Raw genomic sequence first — 23,288 nt, forward strand, 5'->3', positions numbered from 1 at the left:
ATTCTTTTTAAGAGAGGTGGATGATGGCACACTTAAAGGTCATATACTCATAGGGAACTCGCATGTGCAAGAGAGGCAGATTAACTATACCTAGTAACAAAAGAGACCATAACATCTAAACAACCTTTTAGTAAATTAAGAAGTGGGAATGGGGTCAATAGGACATGAGGCATCTGAGCTAGACATTATAATGCCCCTGACGTCATCTTCAGACAAAGGCTTAAAATTCGACAAAGTTGAAGTATCCTTGTAGAAATATGTAAAGGGATATGAGGTGGATAACAATTTCATGTAGCCACCAGTTTGGAAGAAATCGTGGATGACGTTTAGTCATGTGATATTGTCATTACTTGATTGATATCTTGAAGGTAAACTTATATTGACATTCATAATTTCGCTTACCTGAAGATTATCTGTTCCTGAAGGCATGTATGATCCCAGTACATAGTTCGAAGGTCAACTAATGTTGATATTGCCGATTTTACATGACTGATTGCGTAGTGACGATGAGCCCGACCACTAGAAGCGACACACGCCAGTGTATAAGCTGAAGGATTTGGCGTTATGAACTGATAGATAACTGTAGGAAAAACACACATAATATATATATATATATAGGTTGTATGTAGATCGTAACTCGTGTCGTCGTCTGCCGCTACGACCACTAAAACTAGTGTTACTACTACTGCTACTACTACTACTACTACTACTACTACTACTACTACTACAACTACTACTACTACTACTACTTTTACTACTATACTACAACTACTACTATACTACTACTACTATACTACTACTATACTACTACTACCATACTACTACTACTACTATTACTACCACTACTACTACTATACCACTACTACTACTACTACTGAACTACTTCTGCTACTACTACTTAAACTATTACTACGGCTGCCGCTACCACTATTGGTACTGCTACTACTACTACTACTACTACTATATACTACTACTATAACAAGTACTGAAACTACCGCTACTATTGCTACTGCTGTCTGCACTACCACCTATACTACTACTACTATAATAACTACTAATACTACTACTACTACTACTACAACTACTACTACTACTATAACTACTACAACTGCTACTACAACTAAATGAAAAACAAGTGCACACACGCACATTCACAAATATACAAACATTGTTTTTTCTGTCTTCGACAGTGATCTGCAAATTACAGACTTAGAAAAACCACTATAGTCCTACTTAACTCATTAACCACAGCAATGAAGTCACTATGTGGCGCTGCTTGAGTTATTCCAAACGTTCATTATAGAATGGCTCTAGGCACATTACCTTTGATATGCTGTAGACCAGGAGTTCCCTAACTGGGGCCCGTGCATGAACCCCCAGGGGTGCGTGAGTCCATCCCAGGGGGGTCGTGAGACGTTTCTGAAAATCAAAACTAAAATCTGATATATCATATAATTTAGTAATGTACAAAAGTCGTACCTATCGAAAAACAGGAGAATAAGTCTCATCGTGTGTAATGGGTGATCGATGCGTGATACTATTCGTGATCTGATCTTGAAGTTTCCAAATGAATATATGTTCTTATCTTTTTTTTCCATTACAATATTACATTATGATCTTGATCTTTTACGAAGCACTGTTATGCGTATTATAGTATAATAATGACTCAGATCGTGTCTCGAAAAGTTGGGGGTTCGTCGATAACTATGACATCCACTGAGGGTTCGTGGGGGGGGGGGGGAGTTAGGGAAACCCTGCTATATAGCATTATAAATTCGGAAATCAAGTTCCATTATTTGAGCAGCAGTTAAACACATCTGTTGAACTATGGTTATATATATATATATATATATATATATATATATATATATATATATTATTTGCAAAGTGCGGCGATCATCAGACAACTCATATAGATTTATTTATTTATCTATATATATATATATATACATCTGTGTATATATACATTATATATATATAATTCTATATATATAATTCTATATATATAATTCTATATATATATATAGGTATAAGTATAATAATGACTCAGATCGTGTCTCGAAAAGTTGGGGCTTCGTGGACAACTCTGACATCCACTGGGGGTCCGTGGGGCATAAAGTTAAGGAAACCCTGCTGTAGACCATTAAATACCACTGCTTTCATTCCAGGTTGTAATATAAACCTTTTTAATTTTTGAGAAATAACTGAAATGATTATATGCTTGCAGTGTAGGACACACTTTGTTTATATCATTATAGCGTTGATTGTCATCCAGTGATACTCTGCTGTTAACATGAAGTAAAATGTTGTCTTATTAGAATGTATGCATTAGCATTTAGGCCTGCAATGAAGAGCCGACGTCCTAGCTCATTAAGTAATCATTTAATGGGCATCCAGAGATATAAGATATTTTAATAGTGAATACCTTGAAAATCCGGAACCGCTATCGAAACGTTAAAAGCAGTCAAACCTTTTTTTCTCTTTGTTGTTGTTGTTGTTGTTGTTGTTATTTTGTATTTATCAAGAAGCAAGACCAAAACTCTGAATAACGTCAAGCTTTAAACATCTTTTCCTGGTTAAGCCCATCATGTAGCATTTTATTTATGGCAAAGATATGGAGAATTTGTTGTAAATGACCGCCCTGTAAAAGTGTCAAATATGTTTGATTTAGTAAATGACGTGTTGCGCCAGCGGAAATCTAGCGCGGGTATCATCGAGGTTGCAGTCTTGCAACACAGAAGATAAATTTTCTTCAAGTTCTGGTAATTGAGGTTTGGATGATTTGACTCGACTGAGATACTCTGGTGCAGGGACTAAGACGAGCTTTTTTGCGTGTTTCATGTTTTGTTTCACTTGAATAATACACTACCAAGGGAAGGGAAGGTGGTAACTTTTAATTTAATGAATAAAAACAAATAAAAACAAAACCGGATAATGATTATTACTTTGCTGTTGACCTTTATTAAGTATATATCATTATAAATTCGAAAGTATGGTTAAGATATACATAATGGCTGGTCATACAATTCACACAAAGAGGCAAATTTGTTTCGTTTAAGCTCGTAAATACATTCAAATATCTAAATAACTTGTTTTAACACCATCGCTCCCAACTTTACGTTTCATGTATAAGTATGATAAAGCGACCTTCTCTTGAACATATGTTTACATTTGATTGCCATGAAATCTAAATCCTCTATTCTTCATTTGTACAGAAGCCTTATTGTGCAGAACACTTAAATAGCTTTCCTTTGTTAGGTCGGCCATGTTTCGATTAATACCTTTACAAGTAACTTGATCTTTATCCATAGGCGTACGAGGCGGGGGGGCAGGGGGGGCAGACTGCCCCCCCAAATTTCCAGAGGACAAGAAATTCGGGCAAAAGTCCTGAAAAATTCGGGCAGCCTAAGAGGAGAAAAAATATATATATATATATATATTTTTTTTTTCTCCTCTTAGGCTGCCCGAATTTTTCAGGACTTTTGCCCGAATTTCTTGTCCTCTGGAAATATATATATATAAATATGCAGAAGCTTGCCCGAATTTTTTTCAAATTTTTGCCCGACAATTCCATGATTTTCTTTATTTAGCATCATGCTGCCCGAATATTTCCGTGTAACACCATCGTAAGCGCAGTTCATCTGGGCTACCACCCTTTTTGCACGATCAATTTTTTTTTCTAACTAGTCAATTGTATACCTGGACCAACGGCGGCGGAACCGGGGGGGAACAGGGGGGACGTGCCCCCCCCCACTTTTCCTCAGGTTAAAAATGTGCCTTTTTTCTACATAAAAATTGAGGTGCCTCAAGTTAGCAAGAGGCCAGGGAACCAGAATGAATACTCGGGAAGGGCCGTTTCCGGTCATCTGAGGGGTTTGTAAAAACCAAAAATTTTCTAGTACGCTCCGCGCCAATCGATGGTGGCGCTCCGCTCAGATAGTTGTACATACAACTTTGCAAATCCTGGCTAAGCCCGTGACTTTTAATGAATTTCTGTGGGTCAAACTCAAAGCTATTTTGAATGGAAAAAATTTGTTAAGATATTAACAAGAAAAAAACTTTAATTCGGAAGATTCCTACATTAGCAACTAGCATGATTTCACCTCATTTTGTCTCAAAAGAAAACTTGTTCCTTGTTTCCCAATTTGCGCATTGGATATTGCAGTGCTAGTATAGGCATATTTTCCTTTGGGGGGGGGGGGCGTTGATGGAGTGACGTGTATACGCAAATAAGATAATACAATAAGAGTTATAAAGGGTACTAAATGTAAGGCTGCTTCAGTCCAATCGAATTTCTACAAAGTGCCCTTTGATGTCGGTGCCCCCCAGATTAAAGTGCTTCCGCCGCCTTGACCTGGACACCCCCAACATGAGTGTATATAAGAAACATTTTCTTTTTCATGGATGGTGGGGTGGGGGGGGGGAGTGCCTACAAGCCTAGTAGTACAGGTTTATCATATTCTTGTTACATTTTATACTGTTTTGTGAGACAAATTGCAGTCTCACCCGGCACAGCGACATTATCCCGCCTACGTGTCGTTGAACAATGTATGTTTTTCTGGAGTTAGCTGAGTACTGTGTTAAAATAATAAATAAGGTAACTAAATAGGAGCTTAAAAAATATACTGTTCCATTTTTCCCCTTCAAAGGGATGTTACCATTTTTTCTTCTTCTAATTTACCAAATTTTTGGGGAAGTGTAAATTTCTAAAACGTGAGATTATAAAATAAAGAATGTTTAGATGCAACTTGCAAGGCCTCAGAAGTGCCGTTTCCGGCAATCTGAGAGGCATTGTTTGCCAAAAAAAAATTTGTACGCTACGCGCCAACCGATGGTGGCGCTCCGCTTAGATAGTGTCACGGGAACTTTCGGGCACAAAAAGTTCTGCCCCCCCAAACTGAAATGGTCCCGTACGCCTATGTCTTTATCAGAACCGAAACAATAATAACATATCGATAATAATGAAATAATCGCGTTACTTTCCCACTCTAACTTAAACAGCCCAGGTGTGCTTTTATCATACTTTTCGATGTTCGACAGTGTCCCATCCAATCATAAGGAAAGAATCCCTTTTCTTCTTTGCATATGGGAATGGTTTTCTAGTTTTCTGATTAATTGTCATTGATATAATATTTGGACTTTGCTTGGTGAAGTTGGACAGTTGACCTTTAGGATACCCTACCATCGGGAAGGATCCTGGTTTTGTGACATAAATTGTTCAATTTGTGATATCTTGTAAAACCCACCTTGATTCGGGTTTTTGGTTTATAAGCAACTGCTCAATATCTCGATTGCTGAACTTTTCGAGGAAATTATCGAAGTCTCTTTTGCAACTTATTACAAAGGGTATTCAAACAACAGGTGATTGTTGTGTGAAGAATGAAAATATCTTAGTTCCTAAGTTACTTTAACCTTTAAAACAAATCCAAAAGACATATTCATTATAAATTGAAATGTCTGTTCCTCTAACACAGCCTCGACCAAGTACTGTATATACTGGTGATTAACTGGGCTTCAACAAAAATTGTATAAATCATTATTAATTTGGCCTTAAAGAAGCGTTCCAGAAAATTAAAATATGTTAAAGATTATCAACTTACAAACAGAAACGTTTCTACAACTCATTTGTTTCTATTCTCAGTTGCAATCATACTATGGACGTAATGCATATAGGACAAAGTCATTCAAATGATCAATCACAAAAGTCAACTAGAATATATATATATATAGCATATATAGGCCTATCTTTATCTCACTTCTGTTGGAAAACATTGATACGCTTTCCTCTGTATAAACTGAATTGATACTTTGGAGACACATATACTTTTCGAAGTCTGTGTCAATGTATTCCTTTAAAAGATAATCTGTGCGTTAAGCACTATGTTAAATAGAATAGCTCACTCTTAACGTTTAATACCCCGATTGGCAGTATTTGCGTTAACAAAGAACTAAAGCTCCATCCATTCACCCATATTTGAACAATTTCAATGAACGTAGAATCTGAGTGCCTCCATTAACTATACTTATAAACCATTATGTGACGTCTTCAAATCCTTCCCTTCAATATGTTATCTAAATATAAATGTCTTTACTCAATGCTGTCTGGCAGAATATACGAGTAATACAAGTATATATATATATATATATATATATATATATATATATTTATTTATATATATATATATATATAGGCCCGTGGTTCGAATCCCGGTGGAGGCTGAAAGTTTTTTCACTGTTCTTGATTTTCCAACTTATTACGATATATATATATATATACATATATATATATATATACATACATATATATATGGTACAATATACCCAATTATAAGTATGGTGGTAGCCTTTATACGGCATAGACACTGCCATGTTTGTATATGAGTCAAATTGTAACCACTTTATTCGAACGCAAATTTTAATCCCTCCACGAAGCCAAGTAAAATTTACATAGTGTATAAGAAAAGAAGAAAAAAAAGGACTATTTGGTGTTTCGAGGCCCTTTCACGAATTATTTCGCCCATTTGCCAGAATTATACGTCATATATGTCAGGTTGACTAAACTGTCTGTCGGTTATTACATGAATTACCCCACCATTTCGTTATATCGAGAATCTGTGGCTGTATTTCACATCTAGATCGCTGGTCGTGATCGGCTTTCAGTTTTCCTGCGATGCCAAATTAGAACTCTCTGGCGAATGTGTTCGTAAAGATCATTTTTTTTGTACATTCCAAATGTTCGTTATAAATTGTATCAGTTTTATCCAAATATTTGATATAATCAGCTAGATCCGTCATATTTTAAAAACACTGATAAGAAAAGTGTCACTGGTAAGTTGGCCGAAACACTGGTAAGTTGGCCGAAACGGCAGGCCAACTTACTTTCACACAAGAAAAAAGGAATATAGAGGTGCTACTGCTCGTAATCCTTTCGTGTTGATCCATGATAAACTACAGGGCCATGATTTATACCCAAACTTCTTTGCTCCGTATATTAATCTTCACATTCATTATTCTCAAACTTTCAAGAAACTTTATAACTTTTCAGTTTTCGGTCACAACCTTCACAATCTTCTTCTAGACCTACTTTTTGTGTAGGAAGTGAACAGTCAATCATTGATTGACTCACTATTGTCTGAGTCTGACATTATTCATTAGATGTATGTTTATAATTTATATTTTACTCATACTCATAGTCATAATCATAGTCATAATCATAAATCCCTATAATATTAATAATTTTAATATGCAATTTGCAATTCAGATACAACTCATGACACCTAAATTGCAGTAAAACACAATAAATTTCACATCTAGACATTCATATCCCATGCCATGCCCATACTACTTTTACTAGCCTACCTTGTTGTTGTGCATACATCGTCAAATTGAAGTCCGTCTGCTGTGGTTGCGATGACACTTTCCGGACGATTCTCTAACTCTTTCCATAGGGTGGAACACTCTAAAAACTTGTTGAAGCTTTTCTCTGAAAAGGGAATAACTCTTCCATGGGTTTCGATTACATGCATGAAACAGTAAGACGAAGTTTTTTCCCTCAGAATCATCAGCTTCCGATGACATTGATGACGACGTGTACGCGTCCATCTTGTACAGTGAAGGTGAAATGCAATGAGCGATGCGATTGGTCAAGAGAGGATTCCCCCTTCCAAATGTGGGTGAAACGCGCAAGCTGGTTGGCTTACAATCATGGTGAATAAATAAATATTTTATAAATAAATAATATTAATTACTATAAAATGCGCAACTTTTACGCTTGACGAGTTTGAGACAAGACTTCTATCATATTTCTACATCATATCTGAGCATATAAGGTAGTTGTCTGATGGTGGTCACAAGAAGTCGACTTTTGGGGCCTTGCATCCCGGCCTAATGGTAGCCTATGTGTGCAGACTACCTTCTCGTCGGTAACGAGCTCAGTCTACTTAAAACACATTGAAATTGAATGATACTGTATTAAGCTACATATGCGTAGTCCTTTAATAGCGCACTCTTCATATTTGAATGTCTCTGCCAGTGTAGATACATACCCAGCCATCGTTAATTACAAAGCTATGCGCTTTCAGCTCACATGTTTAACCCGCTTGAGACGTTCTAAAGTAAGTTATAAACTAATTACTCTAAAACGCGAAAAGACATTCACGAGGAACCGAAGTCCGCTGGGGATATCGACGCTAGCTGTATAGCTTACGTGAAAATTGAATTAGAGTATCAGTATACGGTAAAATTGTCAACAGATTTCAAAATTCCTTTTTTGAAGGTTCTATCCTCATTTTTTGTTTCCATTTAATATTCATGAGACGCCAATAAGGAAATGCTCAGCTGGTGCTAAAAGTCGGGGGGGGGGGGCAAACACATGCATATTTCAGGGGCGGGGCTAAGATGTTATATCGTCCAGGGGAGGGTGTCAGCGGAGGGCCTTTCTCACTTGAAAGATTTTGGTTAAATGGAGGTTGCTTACATGCACGATGCTGCTGCTTTGCAACATTTGAAAACAATGTTGAAAATTTTTCAAGTGTTTAGGTTTGTTTACCTGCATGTACATATGCGTATTTTGCTTAGATATGATTTACATACGTATCTTTTTTTTTATATCTCTCTGCCGGTAAGTGAGTTCGGGGGAGGGAGGGAGGGTATTCAAGCCGCCTCCCAAGAAGGGTATACGTAGTTGCGCCCCTGCAGGTAGTGGTGTCAAGGCACAGAAATAGACATTTTGAATTTATGTTTTCTACCATATTTTGGGAAATACATACATTTTCTCTCTATGATATTGAGCGTGGGAGCCTATACGGAGGGAAAGACATGATTGGATAAGTTCGATGAAAACTTTGGAAGCCCAACAAAATAATCAATACATAATAATAATCATCCATAGGTTTGTATTACATTTCAGACTAACGGACAGTAGATTTAAGCGACGTTGTATCCCTAAAAGAATGGTTTATTTGGGGACCAAGGTGAAAAGGTGGAACAGAAGATATCTTCAGACGAGGATCAAAGGGGTTGTGGGTGGAACATCCCTCCCCATCTTCAACCCATGCACACACAAAAGATATCTTGTTATTACTTGTAAACCTAATTGTAGACCTCGTTATAGCCTAAATATGAATACAGAATACAACCATTCCGGCTGCAAAGATCCCAGTGCAAGATCCCCCTCTATTTTCAAATTCTGGATGATTCAGCCCTGATCATAAACAGTGTGTTGGATTCATCGTCATATCGGATGGAGAAACTTTAATACCAGGATATTTGTGTATAACAGAATACATGATCGCTCTCGACAATTTAACAACGTAATATAATGAAGAATAAAATCACTTTGTTGCTGGGTCCTGAAGTTTTGCGTGGAGTCCAGGGGCGTAGCGAAGGGGTTTTTTGTTGTTGGGGGGGGGGGTGTGGAGAATTTGATTTGCCGACGGATCTGGAAGTGGTGACTGAAATGGGGGAAGGGTCTAAGAGGAGGGGGTGTCCCCCTCCCCATAGAATCTGGTGCTTATTTTAAGTCAAATTTGGCACGGAAGAAGCTCCTGTTCTCCTTTTCTCTATTCAGCTTTCCTTCTTTCTTCCCCTTCCGCTCTCTTCACCTTTTCTCCTTTTGCCGACAGACCCAAAATTTGCCGACAGCGACCAAATTATTGGGGGTGTGACACCCCCCCCCACACCCCCCGCTCGCTACGCTCCTGGTGGAGTCACTCATCAATATATAATAATTCATTTTATTCCCCTATAAAAGGTGATCGTTCGGGCTATACTCTCAAAAGTAAATTCTGTGATTGAGAGATTAAATGGGTGCCGTTCAAAATGTGAATTACAGGCGTATAACTGACATGGTCAGAGTAACACATAATTACAACCAAACTCAATATACAGCTTTAAATTTGAATGAAGTGCAAACAATTGTTCTTAGGTTGTAATTTAACCCCGATGATTCTTATATCATTTGGACACTTTGATATAATATATTATTCGAATTGTTTTTTTCTTCTACTTCTTCAATCCTGAGGGGGTGGGGGTGGGAGAGGCCGTGGTGGGGGTAGGTGGTGGCGAGGTTGGTGGTGAAGGGACACGTGATGATCATTTCAGCATGAAATTATTTTTCTATTGTGACGATATCATTCGATATAATATAGAAAGCAACTTAAATATAATGTTTCTGAGTCAGGCAGTCGACCTCGCATTATGCAAAAAGTGCTATAAAACAACTGTAAGGTTGTTTTTTAATTAAATTAAAATAATGAATTAAACCAAATTAATTAATAAATTAAACAATAATGATGAATATTGAAATCTCAATACAGCTTACTGCGGACAGGTAGTGTGAACGGCTCTTGGGCTAAACCCTATCCTTTGTAACATCCTGTATCCACCCCTCCGTAATACTGCGAAATTACAACATCTGAATATATAGTTGAGTTTAACTCCGAATATATAGAAAATGCAGAAAGATTTGCATAACGTTGTGACATAAAAAAAGTTGACAGAAGTGAGGAAAGTGCCGAGATTGGCAAATAAGCACACGAAAGCACATGAACAATATTGCCTTTTATAATTTCATTTTTGGTAGAACTTTGAAATGAGTTATCTGCAGAGATCCAATAGAAATTATTCTTTTTTTCCGGATTGTCTCTGTACAGGTATTTTTATTTCGAAAAAGAAACTTTGTAGAGTATGTTTTCTTAATATCTTAACACACAATCTGAGTTGAAAAATACTAGCTATAAAATTATGCTTTACAAAAGATTTGTAAATGTTTAATTGTTTTATTTAAGTACATATTTATTTTTTGGCTGCTATTTTAAGTCGACCAAATGGTTTTACGATGATGACATGAAGCCCGCCACCAGTTGTTAATGTCCATAATTTCAGGCTGGGTGTGACCTGTTTTGAAAACCTGTTCATCTATCTCCTCCAACTTTTTCACAATTCCACAGAAGAAGTCTTGCGCAGTATGTGCTTGGCATTGGTTATAACTTTCTACCGATCCTTTTTTCTTCCATTCAAAATATTCATTATAAGCTGTGTCATTCTTATCCAGATATTTGATATAATCCGCCAGATCCGACATATTTTTATAATCACTGATATGAATAAACGAATATGGAGGCGCTACCTTCTCGTAATCTTTACGTGTTGTGCCATAAACTATCGGCACCATATCTTTACGCAGTCCTTTATCCCAAAATTTCTCCGTGATATAGTCCTCACATTCACTGTTCTCTAACGACAAGTAAAATTTATGACTGCTCAAGATTCGGTCACATGCTTCACTATTCCGTGGACATTTCAATTTTCCACATGCGCCGTACGTATCGACTTGAACATATTTCTGAAGATCCCGTACAAATTTGGTCCTACCCCAAGATGTCACCCCACAGTTTGACGCCATCCAGGCCACCAATCTCGTCTTTCCAGCCGCCCAATTTCGATTGTCACTTTGAGGGATTTCCGGAGAATTCCCAAAGTACCTTCCATACGGAATGGTGACTTCTGAATCGGTATGGAATGTCATTGACCAGTTGTAAGCCATTTGGGAAGGGTTCTCTGATTTCATTTTTCTGGAGTGTAGGGGGCTCTCTTTGGACATGTAAATCCACATCTGACCATCTGGTCGATTTCTGTAAACGGAGAGAAAAAGAATCCATCAATTCAGTCAGGAAGGAAGCAGGGAACCTTTATCCTTCTGGTGCAATGAGTTCATCGGGATATTACTTATGAACATTGAATCATTTTTTTTTCTCAAAAGGAACAGACATAATATTCAATATTTGAAAATTAAGCAGGTTAGGTCGAAAGCAAATGTTCCCATTTTTGTTATTAGTTCATGGGCAAGGGCGATGCAGTATTAATTGTTAGTTACAGTATAGCATGCCATCTGCAAGCCAAGTAATTTTTAGCTTTAAAGTGTCAAGTATAGCACAACGTATAGATTACTTTGACCTTATGCGTAGATTATCTGAAATTCCATATCTGTTTTTGTAGTAACTTTCATATAAAATAACAATAAAAAATAACTTTAAGTTCGCATAAATTTGATAGCATCCAAATCTCAAAACATCTAACCACATGACAGTTGTAACATAATATTATCCACACATTTCTCATACGTTGTTGACTATGTTAGAAATATTGCACGTTAAGGCGGAATATTTACACTTTGACAAAATTGACCACTTCAAGCAAAATGGAAGACAAGAAATTCTTAGTGAGGCTATTTTATAAGCAGAGTTCATTTTGCAAATTAAACAAGAAAGTCTACTTAAACTAATAATTTTTTTTAACCCCCCTCCCCCAATTACGAGCCTATATCTTTGCAGGAGGGTGGAGTTGTAATGTTCTATTATCTAAAGACATCTGAAACTAAGCTAGATTTAATTTCATTTATTTGTTTTTCCAAAACAACATATAACCATATCTTGAAGTTGGAAGTAAAATACAATAATGATTAGAACCATGATATCGCCTAAAAACCAAAAGGATAATTTCTTCAGGGAAACGCTCATAGGCACAGTGTACCTCAATTTCAATACCTATAGCTGCGTTTGCTATATATGAATATAATCCCCTATATATTGAAAGTAAACATTATCCTCTATTCACCCTGCGCGAGATTCTCTGGGAGTGAAATATCGAAAAGTATTTGACGTCACAAACTGCAAAATCTAAGGTAAAATCCAGTCCTAAAACGGTTTGTAGGTTAGGTAGAAGAAGAAATTACATAAGTAGACTGGGAAAGCGAAAGAAAGGAAATAAAGTCAAATCTTTAAAACTCTGTAGTAATATCTCTGTATGGACTAACGTCATTATTTCCATTTGAAATAAACAATGGGTTTGCTACAATGGAACAATTGACACATGATACGGTCATCTCTTTCAAATATTTTGATGAAATTATTGATAGCCGAAAAAGGAGTAGTTTTAATTTCAAAGAGAACATCTTGGTCATAGAAATAGCGAATGGGGATGAAACATACTGATGAGGCCCTTTTCCTATAGTATTACGACGAGAAATAATTCCTTTTTTTTTACCTTGCGATATCTTCCCAGCGCCACGTTCCTTTGTGATGCAGAATGACTGCGTGGCTCGTAGCTAACCTCTGATAGGAATTACTGTGTATGTACCGTGCCTTACAGTTAGTGTTAGCACAGTCATAGTCCTGCTCAGGGAAGGCAAAAGCGAATTTAGACCAGAGTTGTATTTGTTTCACGCAATTAGAACGTATTCCGTCTTTTCTTGTTGGTGACGATGAGTTGGTTACAATTCCACCGCTAAATCCACCAATTCCTAGCGGTGCTTGGTGAGATGTTTTGTCAATTGAGTCTGAAGTTGGCGAAGATAATCTCTCAGAGGGAGGATATGTTGTCTGCTTAGATTCGTTGAACATAGAAATAACCGGTATAAGCGATGGAGTCCTCATTTGATCAGCCACCACTAACATGGCATCAATTTTTCGGTAGGATGGAGGCTGGTAGGTGTAAATTTGTACGGAATTTCTGCCATTTTCCCAATAAATTGCAGTCATCGCCAAAATGAAAGTCAATAAAGATACAATGGTCGTATATAGCCTGCCCTCCATTGTTCCAATTGCAGAAGCAAAAGCCAGCACCCGACTATAAAATACTTCCCTAGTATTAGCTAATACGGTGTACGTATGAATCCGGACGTTGTCGTTAGGAAGATTAGTTTGTACTAAGAGTTAAGATTCGTTTTTGTTTGAGCGAATCCGGCACTATCATCCCAGTTCTGAAATCAAAAGAATTAAAATATTTATCAAGGTGTATGCATCCTTGTTATAACAATGAACTTTTTTTGCGGACATGTGAGTGAAGGTTCGGTAATGCGGTGGACAGCGTGGCGACGTTTTTACTATAGGAACCCCTCACCCCCTCCGCCCCCGCACCCCATCCGGGTTCTTAGTCCCACCAAACCTCCCCATATATATTAAATGAAAGTTAAAAATTAAAGTTGCAATAAAAGTTGCAAGTTACATTTAAGTCTAACTGTGCTAATAAGGGTACCGCTCTTCTCAAAATCAACAGATAAACTCCCCACCTCCACCTCCCCCTCTCCCTCCCTCTCTTTCTCTGCGATCAAAATTGGGCAGGTGAGGTACTTACTCCACTGGAAGGTCTGGTAAAGATATATGTTACATAGTACATATAGTTTCTAATTATTCAATACAAAATAAAGACAGTCAACTTTATAAAGTGATATATTTTTGTTTAACACTTTAAAATGTGTTATATAGTGTGATTCTTTTACTGAAAAATGATAGGAAGGTTAAAATGATAACTTCAGACAGGGGTGCAACTTCCTCTTTCGTAAAGGAGAGATGGGAGGGGGGGGGGGATGGGGTAATTATGTTAAGTCTTCCAATAGTCTGTAATAGTTATCTGAGCAATTTTGGTCAAATCGACGGTGCTTAAATTCAAAATTGTGCTAAACTTTTGGCACAGCCCGAAAGAATATTACGTTTTTGGCTGTAGACACACACTTAAATGTTGATGTTAAGGAGAGCTTTAAAACAAAGCTATCATTCATTACTTACTATAATTCTTGTAATTATTCTCTGACACTAAAGAGGAGCAAATGACGAAACTGAGAATGACGAAACTAAGAATGTCAACCTTTGAAAGTAACAGATAACGTTTATAATAAAAAGGACATACCTGTATAAACAATGAACAAAAAACAACAACTTTGATTCACGTATAGGCTATTCATTAAGAGCCATCCTTGTCCTTCTCCTGTATGCAGCAACACATCCCGAAATTCAACTTTCATTCGTCATCGTTAACCATGTCTTTAAAATTAGGTTTAAGTTAACATATTGGCTGAAGAATCCAGGAGTATATAACAATAATTTTGTTTTCAACTAGCTCCATTTACAGAGCGCTCTACATGACGGTCTATATATTTGAATCCATGAATGCATTCTCACAACAAAAACACACACTGCACTCATTATAAAAGTATGAACAGTACTGAGAAGCCAGTAAGTTGCGTGACATACCGTAATCATATCGATTTCCTCATCGACTTCTAAAGGCAATAAATACACTCTACCCTGTTCTGACATTTAATTTCCGACTAAGGATTTCCTTAGTCTGCTGAAGCACCTTCGGTGGAAGCATAATACGAGGCATATCATATCATATCTTTCAAACAGTTCATTTGTTGACTGAGCCAGAGTGGCAACTGGATAAATCATGTAAATCCATAATGTCTTATAGACCTTTGGTTAGACTTGAAATAAAAAGGCCACGGGTGAAGTGAATAACTAGAACCAGTCAACAGTAGTAACTCTGCAGTGTGTTAAGTCGAAAACCCTTCTTTTTTTTTTAAAGAAATGTCACCCAGGAAAGAACCTGGGCACGAAAACCAAACTACCAAACGTCTGATCCGCTCTCAACCCCCAGTCTCCTTACATCGAGACTGTGACTGTGGGATCATCGTCGGGTGTGTATCACAATTCTCCTCGAAAGGGAACATATACTTCACATGATAAAGTCGACAATAGTAAACATCCAGAGGTAACGGAAGTCGATGTCACTAACGCACTACGCACACTTATAGCCAATTTGCCCCACATTCAGTACATTTATTGTGTGTAATGTATACTCATTACAAATCTGTTGACATTTTTCGAATGCTCTAGCCATTTCCAAGATATACGCATTTGAAGTTTTGATAACTTTGGGAAACTCATTAACTATGGGCAAACTGCGATGGTCAAAATAATAATAGGTTAAAACCTTTTAATTACAACCCACATATCATGTCTATAATGTGATGTTCCTCTCTTCAAAGAAGACAATAAAACATTTCAAACAAATCACATGAGGTTACAAACCTGTATTCCGTGTCCTTGTAACGAAGGTTGTAAAAAACAAAAGAATAACATAACAGAAAATAATTAAGCAGTCACTCCCTTTTTCACCATCAGAATAGACTTGTCATATGGTCACTCTTTGATGGATTTTTTCATGATTGCTAACTTGCCTGTTAGAGTGATTAGGATAACCTTATTCCTAGGTGACCGTAGACCTTTAAGAACCGTATATTGATAAGAAAGAAAGTAGACGAAGAAAGAAATAAACTTCACAAAGAAACGCTTATTCCTAATCGCAACCAGAAATTATTCTATTACACAGGCTCTCTAGTGGATAAGCAGTTTGCTAACAGTTTTATTTTACTTAGACATTATATCTGTAAACAAATATATTGGGAGTCTCGTGGTTTCGATGGTGCATATATAAATGTACTACAAATTTATTTTCTATGTCAGTTTGACTGTATAGAATTTTGAACCATTTTTTTTGCAGCCGTACCGTACATATCCAATCATTTAGCAATTTCTCTACCTGAGACTATATTTTGGACATTTTTATATATAGACTTCCAACAGAGATCGGCCTGGTGTGTAATAAATAAATGACGCAATGCGGAAATAACAGTAATGTGCATCCATCCACTCGAAAAGATAAACTGTACAAAAACACTTAGCCTACTATGACCGCGACTGCAGTGCTTGTTTTGGCATATTTTCAGTAACGATCATCGTTTTTTTTTTTGCTGCCTTTATGTGAATGGAGCACAAATCAAAGTTCATATGATGCGAAAAGAAGAAGGCTAAAGAACTCGCACTGAGTGGTTGGTATAGCAACAACTGTTCATGTCCCACAACAGTGCATCAGTCACCCAGGAAAGAACCTGGGCACGAAAACCAAACAACTGAACGACTGATCCGCCCTCAACTCCGCTCCCCATGCATCGAGACTGCGACTATGTGATCATCGTCAAGTGTGTATCACCATTCCCCTCGAAAGGGAACATATACTACACATGATCTTAGCCAAAAAGGCCGAGACCGCGCATCAGTAATTACTACTTTGTGTTCGAGACAAGGGCGTAGGAACCGGGGGGCTGGGGGGGGCGCCAGCCCCAGTGAAAAATATGGGGGGCGGAAGTATCATTCCGCCCCCCCCCCCCCCGCTCCGCAAGTCAGAAAACCCCCTTTTCATTTCCAAATGAGAAAAAAATCTCATTTGGAGCACCAAATTGCATCTAAGGCCAGGTGAAAATGCAAAATTATTTACAAAATGGAGTGGGTGTTGAAGTGTGCTATATTGCACCAAATTGCATCTGAGGCCACCTGGAAATGAAAAAAAAAATCCAAAGGGGAGGGGGACACCCCTCCCCTGAGACCCCTCCCCAGGCCGGCCATCAGTCTTCAGCACCCCCCCCCCCACTCAAAAGTACCTTCCTACGCCACTGGTTCGAGACATATTTAACATGTGTTAGAGGACATGAACAGAATTTACTGTACGAGCTAAGAGTATCGGGTGCCATGAGAGAGAAACTATAAGAATATAGTTCAGCATACACCGTGCAGTGCCTCATTACTATATATTGTCTGTGACACCTCAGTCTCTACTTATTACAAGTTCCTGCAAGGTCTGACAAAAGCAAATGTAAGTTACACCGAGTTAAAACGACCACTTGACCATTAGCAACGAGTAGTTTTGAATAAAAACCAACAAGGGGCTGGGGTTGGGGGGAGGGCTGGTGAGCCATTTAACTCGAATCAAATCTATATCAAGATTGTTCAGGTTAGTAATACAAGGTAAATTTCTGAGTTGCAATGTATTGCCACTCATCTACACTGGAACACCTATCTGTTCATTCAAATAAGAAATAATATCTAACGACAAGATTTGAAATATTCCTGTTCAAATACTTATGTGATAAAGAACCATGCCTGTATATGTAGACCTATGTCCACAGAACCTTGATTAATATGTGATGAAGTGTGTTGGGTTTTGTAGTCAAATAATGAAATTAATATTTAACGAGCATATCAGGCATACGTCGTCCGCCTGGCACCGTAACCAGCAGAATTTCTCTGTAACAGCTTTTAACCAATAAAACAATAAATGAAGCGAGATCGGCAATCTCGAACTTGGACTTTGTTTTATATATGGTTATTAAGACGTGGAAGTTCGATTAATCGCCCTCAAAACCTAAGTTGCGATTACTCGACCACAAGCTAACACTACACATAAGTTGCTATTGAAAAATAGCTTAGGCTATTAAATCAACACTAAAGCAGTTTGTCAGCAAGTATCGCAATAAGTATATACAGGTTCTCACAATGCTACACTATGGCACTGAGTTTTTAGAGCGTATTTTCACATCTCACCCGAGTAAATTGCATGATGTGAAATGAGCATAAACCATCAATATATCGTCATTCAACAAACGACATGGCGGCCATTACTGTTCTGTATAGTTGGTCATAATTCAAAGGTCTTTTGGAAAGCAACGACACCGGTGAAAGGGGATGAAATTTCAAGAAGGAATTTCATTGTAATGTGGAGGTTTGCATGGAAGGCTTATATTAGAGCAAACAATTGTCAATATACGGTACTGCATTGAGACAATTCATACATATTTCCCCAAGTTTCATAGATCCGGTAATAACAAATGATATAGGCAATTAGATTATCACATGTTTAATCAAATTAAATTTAAAACACCGAATGGAGGATATGCTTGAATAAAATACATGCCGCATGATTGGGGTTTTGGAATCTTGCACGTAGACCGCATATACGACCCACGGGCCTTTGTTGTGACATCGTAAAGATAGGCCGAGGAGAGTTTTTCAAATGGACGCATTGAACACCTTTATTATATATATTAGTTAGCGACCTAGGGCGAAAGGGGAAAGCCCTACACTACGACACCGGGAGGCAAAGCTCCCGGAATCTCGTTCGTTTCTAGTTCTCTCGTAAAGAAGAAAGTCACTGGTTAGAACTTGGAGGGAAGGCACGTCAATTTCTTGAATTTGAATATACGCTATCGCCTTCTATATAATAAAAAGATCTTTCTTTATCTTTGCCTTTGCTTAGCAAATTAAGAAGGAATAATAATGACATCATTTACCCCTAATCCTCTGGTTCCTACGTTACTGCTTTTAATCATGTATCAAGCTTAATAAATGATCTCTGCTTCAAAAATATTGACATCTGTTAGAATGATGGTCTTTGAAAGCATAGAAGGTAGTATCATGGTCATGCGCCGCTACCAAAACATTGTTTATGTACGCTCAGTATCTCATACACTTGTGTTTTGGAAAATCATGTCTTCTTGATCAATATACCAACATCAATATACCAGACCCATGATAACAATTTTTTGCACTTTACGTCTAAACATAACAAACAATTACTTAATATACGCGATTATTTTTTAACAATGTTACAAACCGTTATTCTTCGAACTTACTGCTTATTGCTTGTTCTCCGCCACTGGATTCAGCATAAAAGTTCTGGCTTTTCTTCTAATAAAGATACAAAAATGGCAGCTATAACCACTCCCTGAGCGAAAACATGCCATGTCATCACGGATAAAATAAACTCAGATATACCAGCTACGGTACATATATGTTTATATATATATATGTAAAGGCGAAGAACAGAAACTCTTGTCCAGATGCACACTGTGAACCCTCACTTTATAACCTGATAACCTGTCTAGTATAGGCAAACAAAATGAGCGATCTATGTTCAGCATGCAGAGCTCACCTTTAAATTTTATTCCAATTTTATGCCTAGTAATGAGACGAATGAGGAAGATATGTCAACTCGAGTGAGCAAATCGATAAATCGTCTTCGCGGATAACATTAACTCACATTACCAGTAACGTAAAGGCGGCGGACGACAGAACTGCAAGTAAGTTCGTTTAATTTGCCGATGTTTGTTCGCTCGATTGAACAGAGCTTTTGTGTAAACGTAACGACGTGTTTCCAATCATGGAAGGCATGTGATAATCAAATTGATGTATGTACATGGAACAGCCAGTTAAAGTTGGTTCTAGCTTGTAGACGGAGAGATTTTGTTTTAGGGTCACATGACCGATGCGACTCATGTCATTTTACTCCGCAAAGCCCTGTTCATACCAATTGTTTACAGGTGGCAAACTCAGTCTATATCGGTCAGCACGAGTGTTCTCCCTTATAGGGAGAGAGTCGAAAATTATCATGACAACATCTTTTTTGATATGTTATTTATAAACAAAATCTGTTTTACGTACTTGGATTTTGAAGAGCATAAATGTACGGTACAGTAAAAGGTGCGCCTTTTGTCTGCGAAAAGCCCTGATATGTCGAATTAAATGGACATATTATGTAAGTTTCTCGTGATTGGATGAAATCTACATATGTAGAAGAAATCGGCATAAATCCATTTAACTGATTGACATATGCCGGCTTCTCGTGCTCTCTTTCGACGGCTTTAGTCACATGTCGTTTCCTAGTGCACGTAACAATGTCTTCCAATGAGAGCACGAAAACCGACATATGTCAGTTTAATTCGACATATGTAGATTTCATCGACATATGTCGATTTCATCCAATCAGAGCACGATAAACTAGTAGTATGTAGTAAGTAATGTCGGTATGCCCAGGAATGCCGCTGGGAATGCCACTGGGAATGCCACTGGGTATGCCACTGAGAATGCCACTGGGAATGCCACTGGGAATGCCACTGAGAATGCCACTGGGAATGCCACGGGGAATGCCACTGAGAATGCCATTGGGAATGCCATTTGGGAATGATTCAAGAGTAACCTTAAGATTGGTAACTAGAAATGCCATTTGGGAATAATATTGGGAATGCCATTTGGGAATGTCTTTTGGGAATGCCATTTTGGAATGCCACTGGGAATGACATTTGGGAAAACTATTGGGAATGCCAATTGGGACTGTCATTTGTGAGAGATTACTTATAGCTGTGAGAGATTACTTATAGGTGGATAACTATTTCAGGTAGCCACCAGTTTGGAAGAAATTGTGGATGACGTTTAGTCATGTGATATTGTCATTACTTGATTGATATCTTGAAGGTAAACTTATATTGACATTCATAATTTCGCTTACCTGAAGATTATCTGTTCCTGAAGGCGTGTATGATCCCAGTACATAGTTCGAAGGTCAACTTATGTTGATATTGCCGATTTTACATGACGGATTGCGTAGTGACGATGAGCCCGACCACTAGAAGCGACACACGCCAGTGTATAAGCTGAAGGATTTGGCGTTATGAACTGATAGATAACTGTAGGAAAAACACACATAATATATATATATATATAGGTTGTATGTAGATCGTAACTCGTGTCGTCGTCTGCCGCTACGACCACGAAAACTAGTGTTACTACTACTACTACTACTACTACTACTACTACTACTACTACTACTACTACTACTACTACTACTACTACTACTTCTACTACTACTACTATACTACCATACTACTACTACTACTATTACTACTACTAATACTACTACTCCTACTACTACTACTACCACTACTACTACTACTACTACTACTACTATACTACTACTACTACTACTACTACTATATTACTACTACTACTATTACTACTACTACTACTACTATACCACTACTACTACTACTACTACTACTACTACTGAACTACTTCTGCTACTACTACTTAAACTATTACTACGGCTGCCGCTACCACTATTGGTACTGCTACTACTACTACTACTATAGTACTACTATATACTACTACTATAACTAGTACTGAAACTACCGCTACTATTGCTACTGCTGTCTGCACTACCACCTAACTATTACTACTATAATAACTAATACGACTACTACTACTACTACTACTACTACTATTACTATAACTACTACTAATACTACTACTACTACTACTATAACTACTACAACTGCTACTACAACTAAATGAAAAACAAGTGCACACACGCACATTCACAAATATACCAACATTGTTTTCTGTCTTCGATAGTGATCTGCAAATTACAGACTTAGAAAAAACACTATAGGCTTATACTTATCTCATTAACCACAGCAATGAAGTCACTATTTGGCGCTGCTTGAGGTATTCCAGTCGTTCATTATAGAATGACTTTAGGCACATTACTTTTAATATGCTGTAGACCAAGAGTTCCCTAACTGGGGCCCGTGCATGAACCGCAAGGGGTGCGTGAGTCCATCTAAGTCAAAACTAAAATCTGATATATCATATAATTTAGTAATGTACAAAAGTCGTACCTATCGATAAAACAGCATAAGCATAAGAGCATAAGAGCATAAGTCTCATCGTGTGTAATGGGTGATCGATGCGTGATACTATTCGTGATCTGATCTTGAAGTTTCCAAATGAATATATGTTCTTATCTTTTTTTCCGATTACAATATTACATTATGATCTAAGTTGATCTTTTACGAAGCACTGTTATGCGTATTATAGTATAATAATGATCGTGTCTCGAAAAGTTGGGGGTTCGTCGACAACTATGACATCCACTGGGGGTTCGTGGGGGGGGAGGGGGAGTTAGGGAAACCCTGATATATAGCATTATAAATTCGGAAATCAGGTTCCATTATTTGAGCAGCAGTTAAACACATCTGTTGAACTATAGTTATATATACATATATATATATATATATATATATATATATATATATATATATATATATATATATATATATATATATATATATATATATTATTTGCAGTGTGCGGCGATCATCAGACAACTCATATAGATTTATTTATCTTTATCTATATATATATATATATATATATATATATATATATATATATATATATATATATATATATATATACATCTGTGTATATAACATAAAGTTAAGGAAACCCTGCTGTAGACATTAAATAACACTGTTTTCATTCCAGGTTGTAATATAAACCTTTAAATAAACTAAAATGACATGCTTGCAGTGTAGGACACGCTTTGTTTATAGCATTATAGCGTTGAATGTCATCCAGTGATACTCTGCTGTTAACATGAAGTAAAATGTCTGCATAAAATGTTGTATGCATTAGCATTTAGGCCTGCAATGAAGAGCCGACGTCCTAGCTCATTAAGTAATCATGGGCATCCAGAGATATAAGATATTTTAATAGTGAATACCTTGAAAATCGCGGAACCGCTATTGAAACGTTAACAGCAGTCAAACCTTTTTTTCTCTTTTTTGTTGTTGTTGTTGTTATTTTGTATTTATCAAGAAGCAAGACCAAAACTCTGAATAACGTCAAGCTTTAAACATCATTAAATTAGAGGGATACTCCTGTAGCTGAATTTTATTGCCTAAAAGTAAAAATATGTGAAGTTTCCGTATCTCTTGCTGGTTAAGCCCATCATATAGCATTTTATTTATGGCAAAGATATGGAGAATTTGTTGTAAA

The 23,288-nt window shown here is 37.3% G+C and overlaps 1 protein-coding gene across 6 annotated transcripts; it reads right to left on the bottom strand.

The window, feature by feature from the left end:
- Positions 1 to 10,549: 10,549 nt before the first annotated feature.
- On the bottom strand, positions 10,550 to 19,752 carry LOC139963345 (alpha-(1,3)-fucosyltransferase 7-like). Of its 6 annotated transcripts, none has more exons than XM_071964003.1 (4): positions 19,307 to 19,752; positions 14,565 to 14,643; positions 13,045 to 13,759; positions 10,550 to 11,633 (listed from the first exon to the last, which is right to left on the bottom strand). In XM_071964003.1, exons 3-4 carry the CDS (start codon positions 13,590 to 13,592, stop codon positions 10,814 to 10,816), a joined length of 1,368 nt encoding a protein of 455 aa, XP_071820104.1. In that variant the 5' UTR covers positions 13,593 to 13,759; positions 14,565 to 14,643; positions 19,307 to 19,752; the 3' UTR covers positions 10,550 to 10,813. The 6 variants fall into 6 exon arrangements, with proteins under 6 accessions (XP_071820104.1, XP_071820106.1, XP_071820110.1 ...); XM_071964005.1 differs by having other exon boundaries at positions 19,606 to 19,737; XM_071964009.1 differs by lacking the exon at positions 14,565 to 14,643 and having other exon boundaries at positions 19,606 to 19,752.
- Between the last annotated feature and the right edge of the window lie 3,536 nt (positions 19,753 to 23,288).

Source organism: Apostichopus japonicus, chromosome 22 (assembly GCF_037975245.1).
Source record: "Apostichopus japonicus isolate 1M-3 chromosome 22, ASM3797524v1, whole genome shotgun sequence".
Lineage (NCBI taxonomy): Eukaryota > Metazoa > Echinodermata > Holothuroidea > Aspidochirotida > Stichopodidae > Apostichopus > Apostichopus japonicus.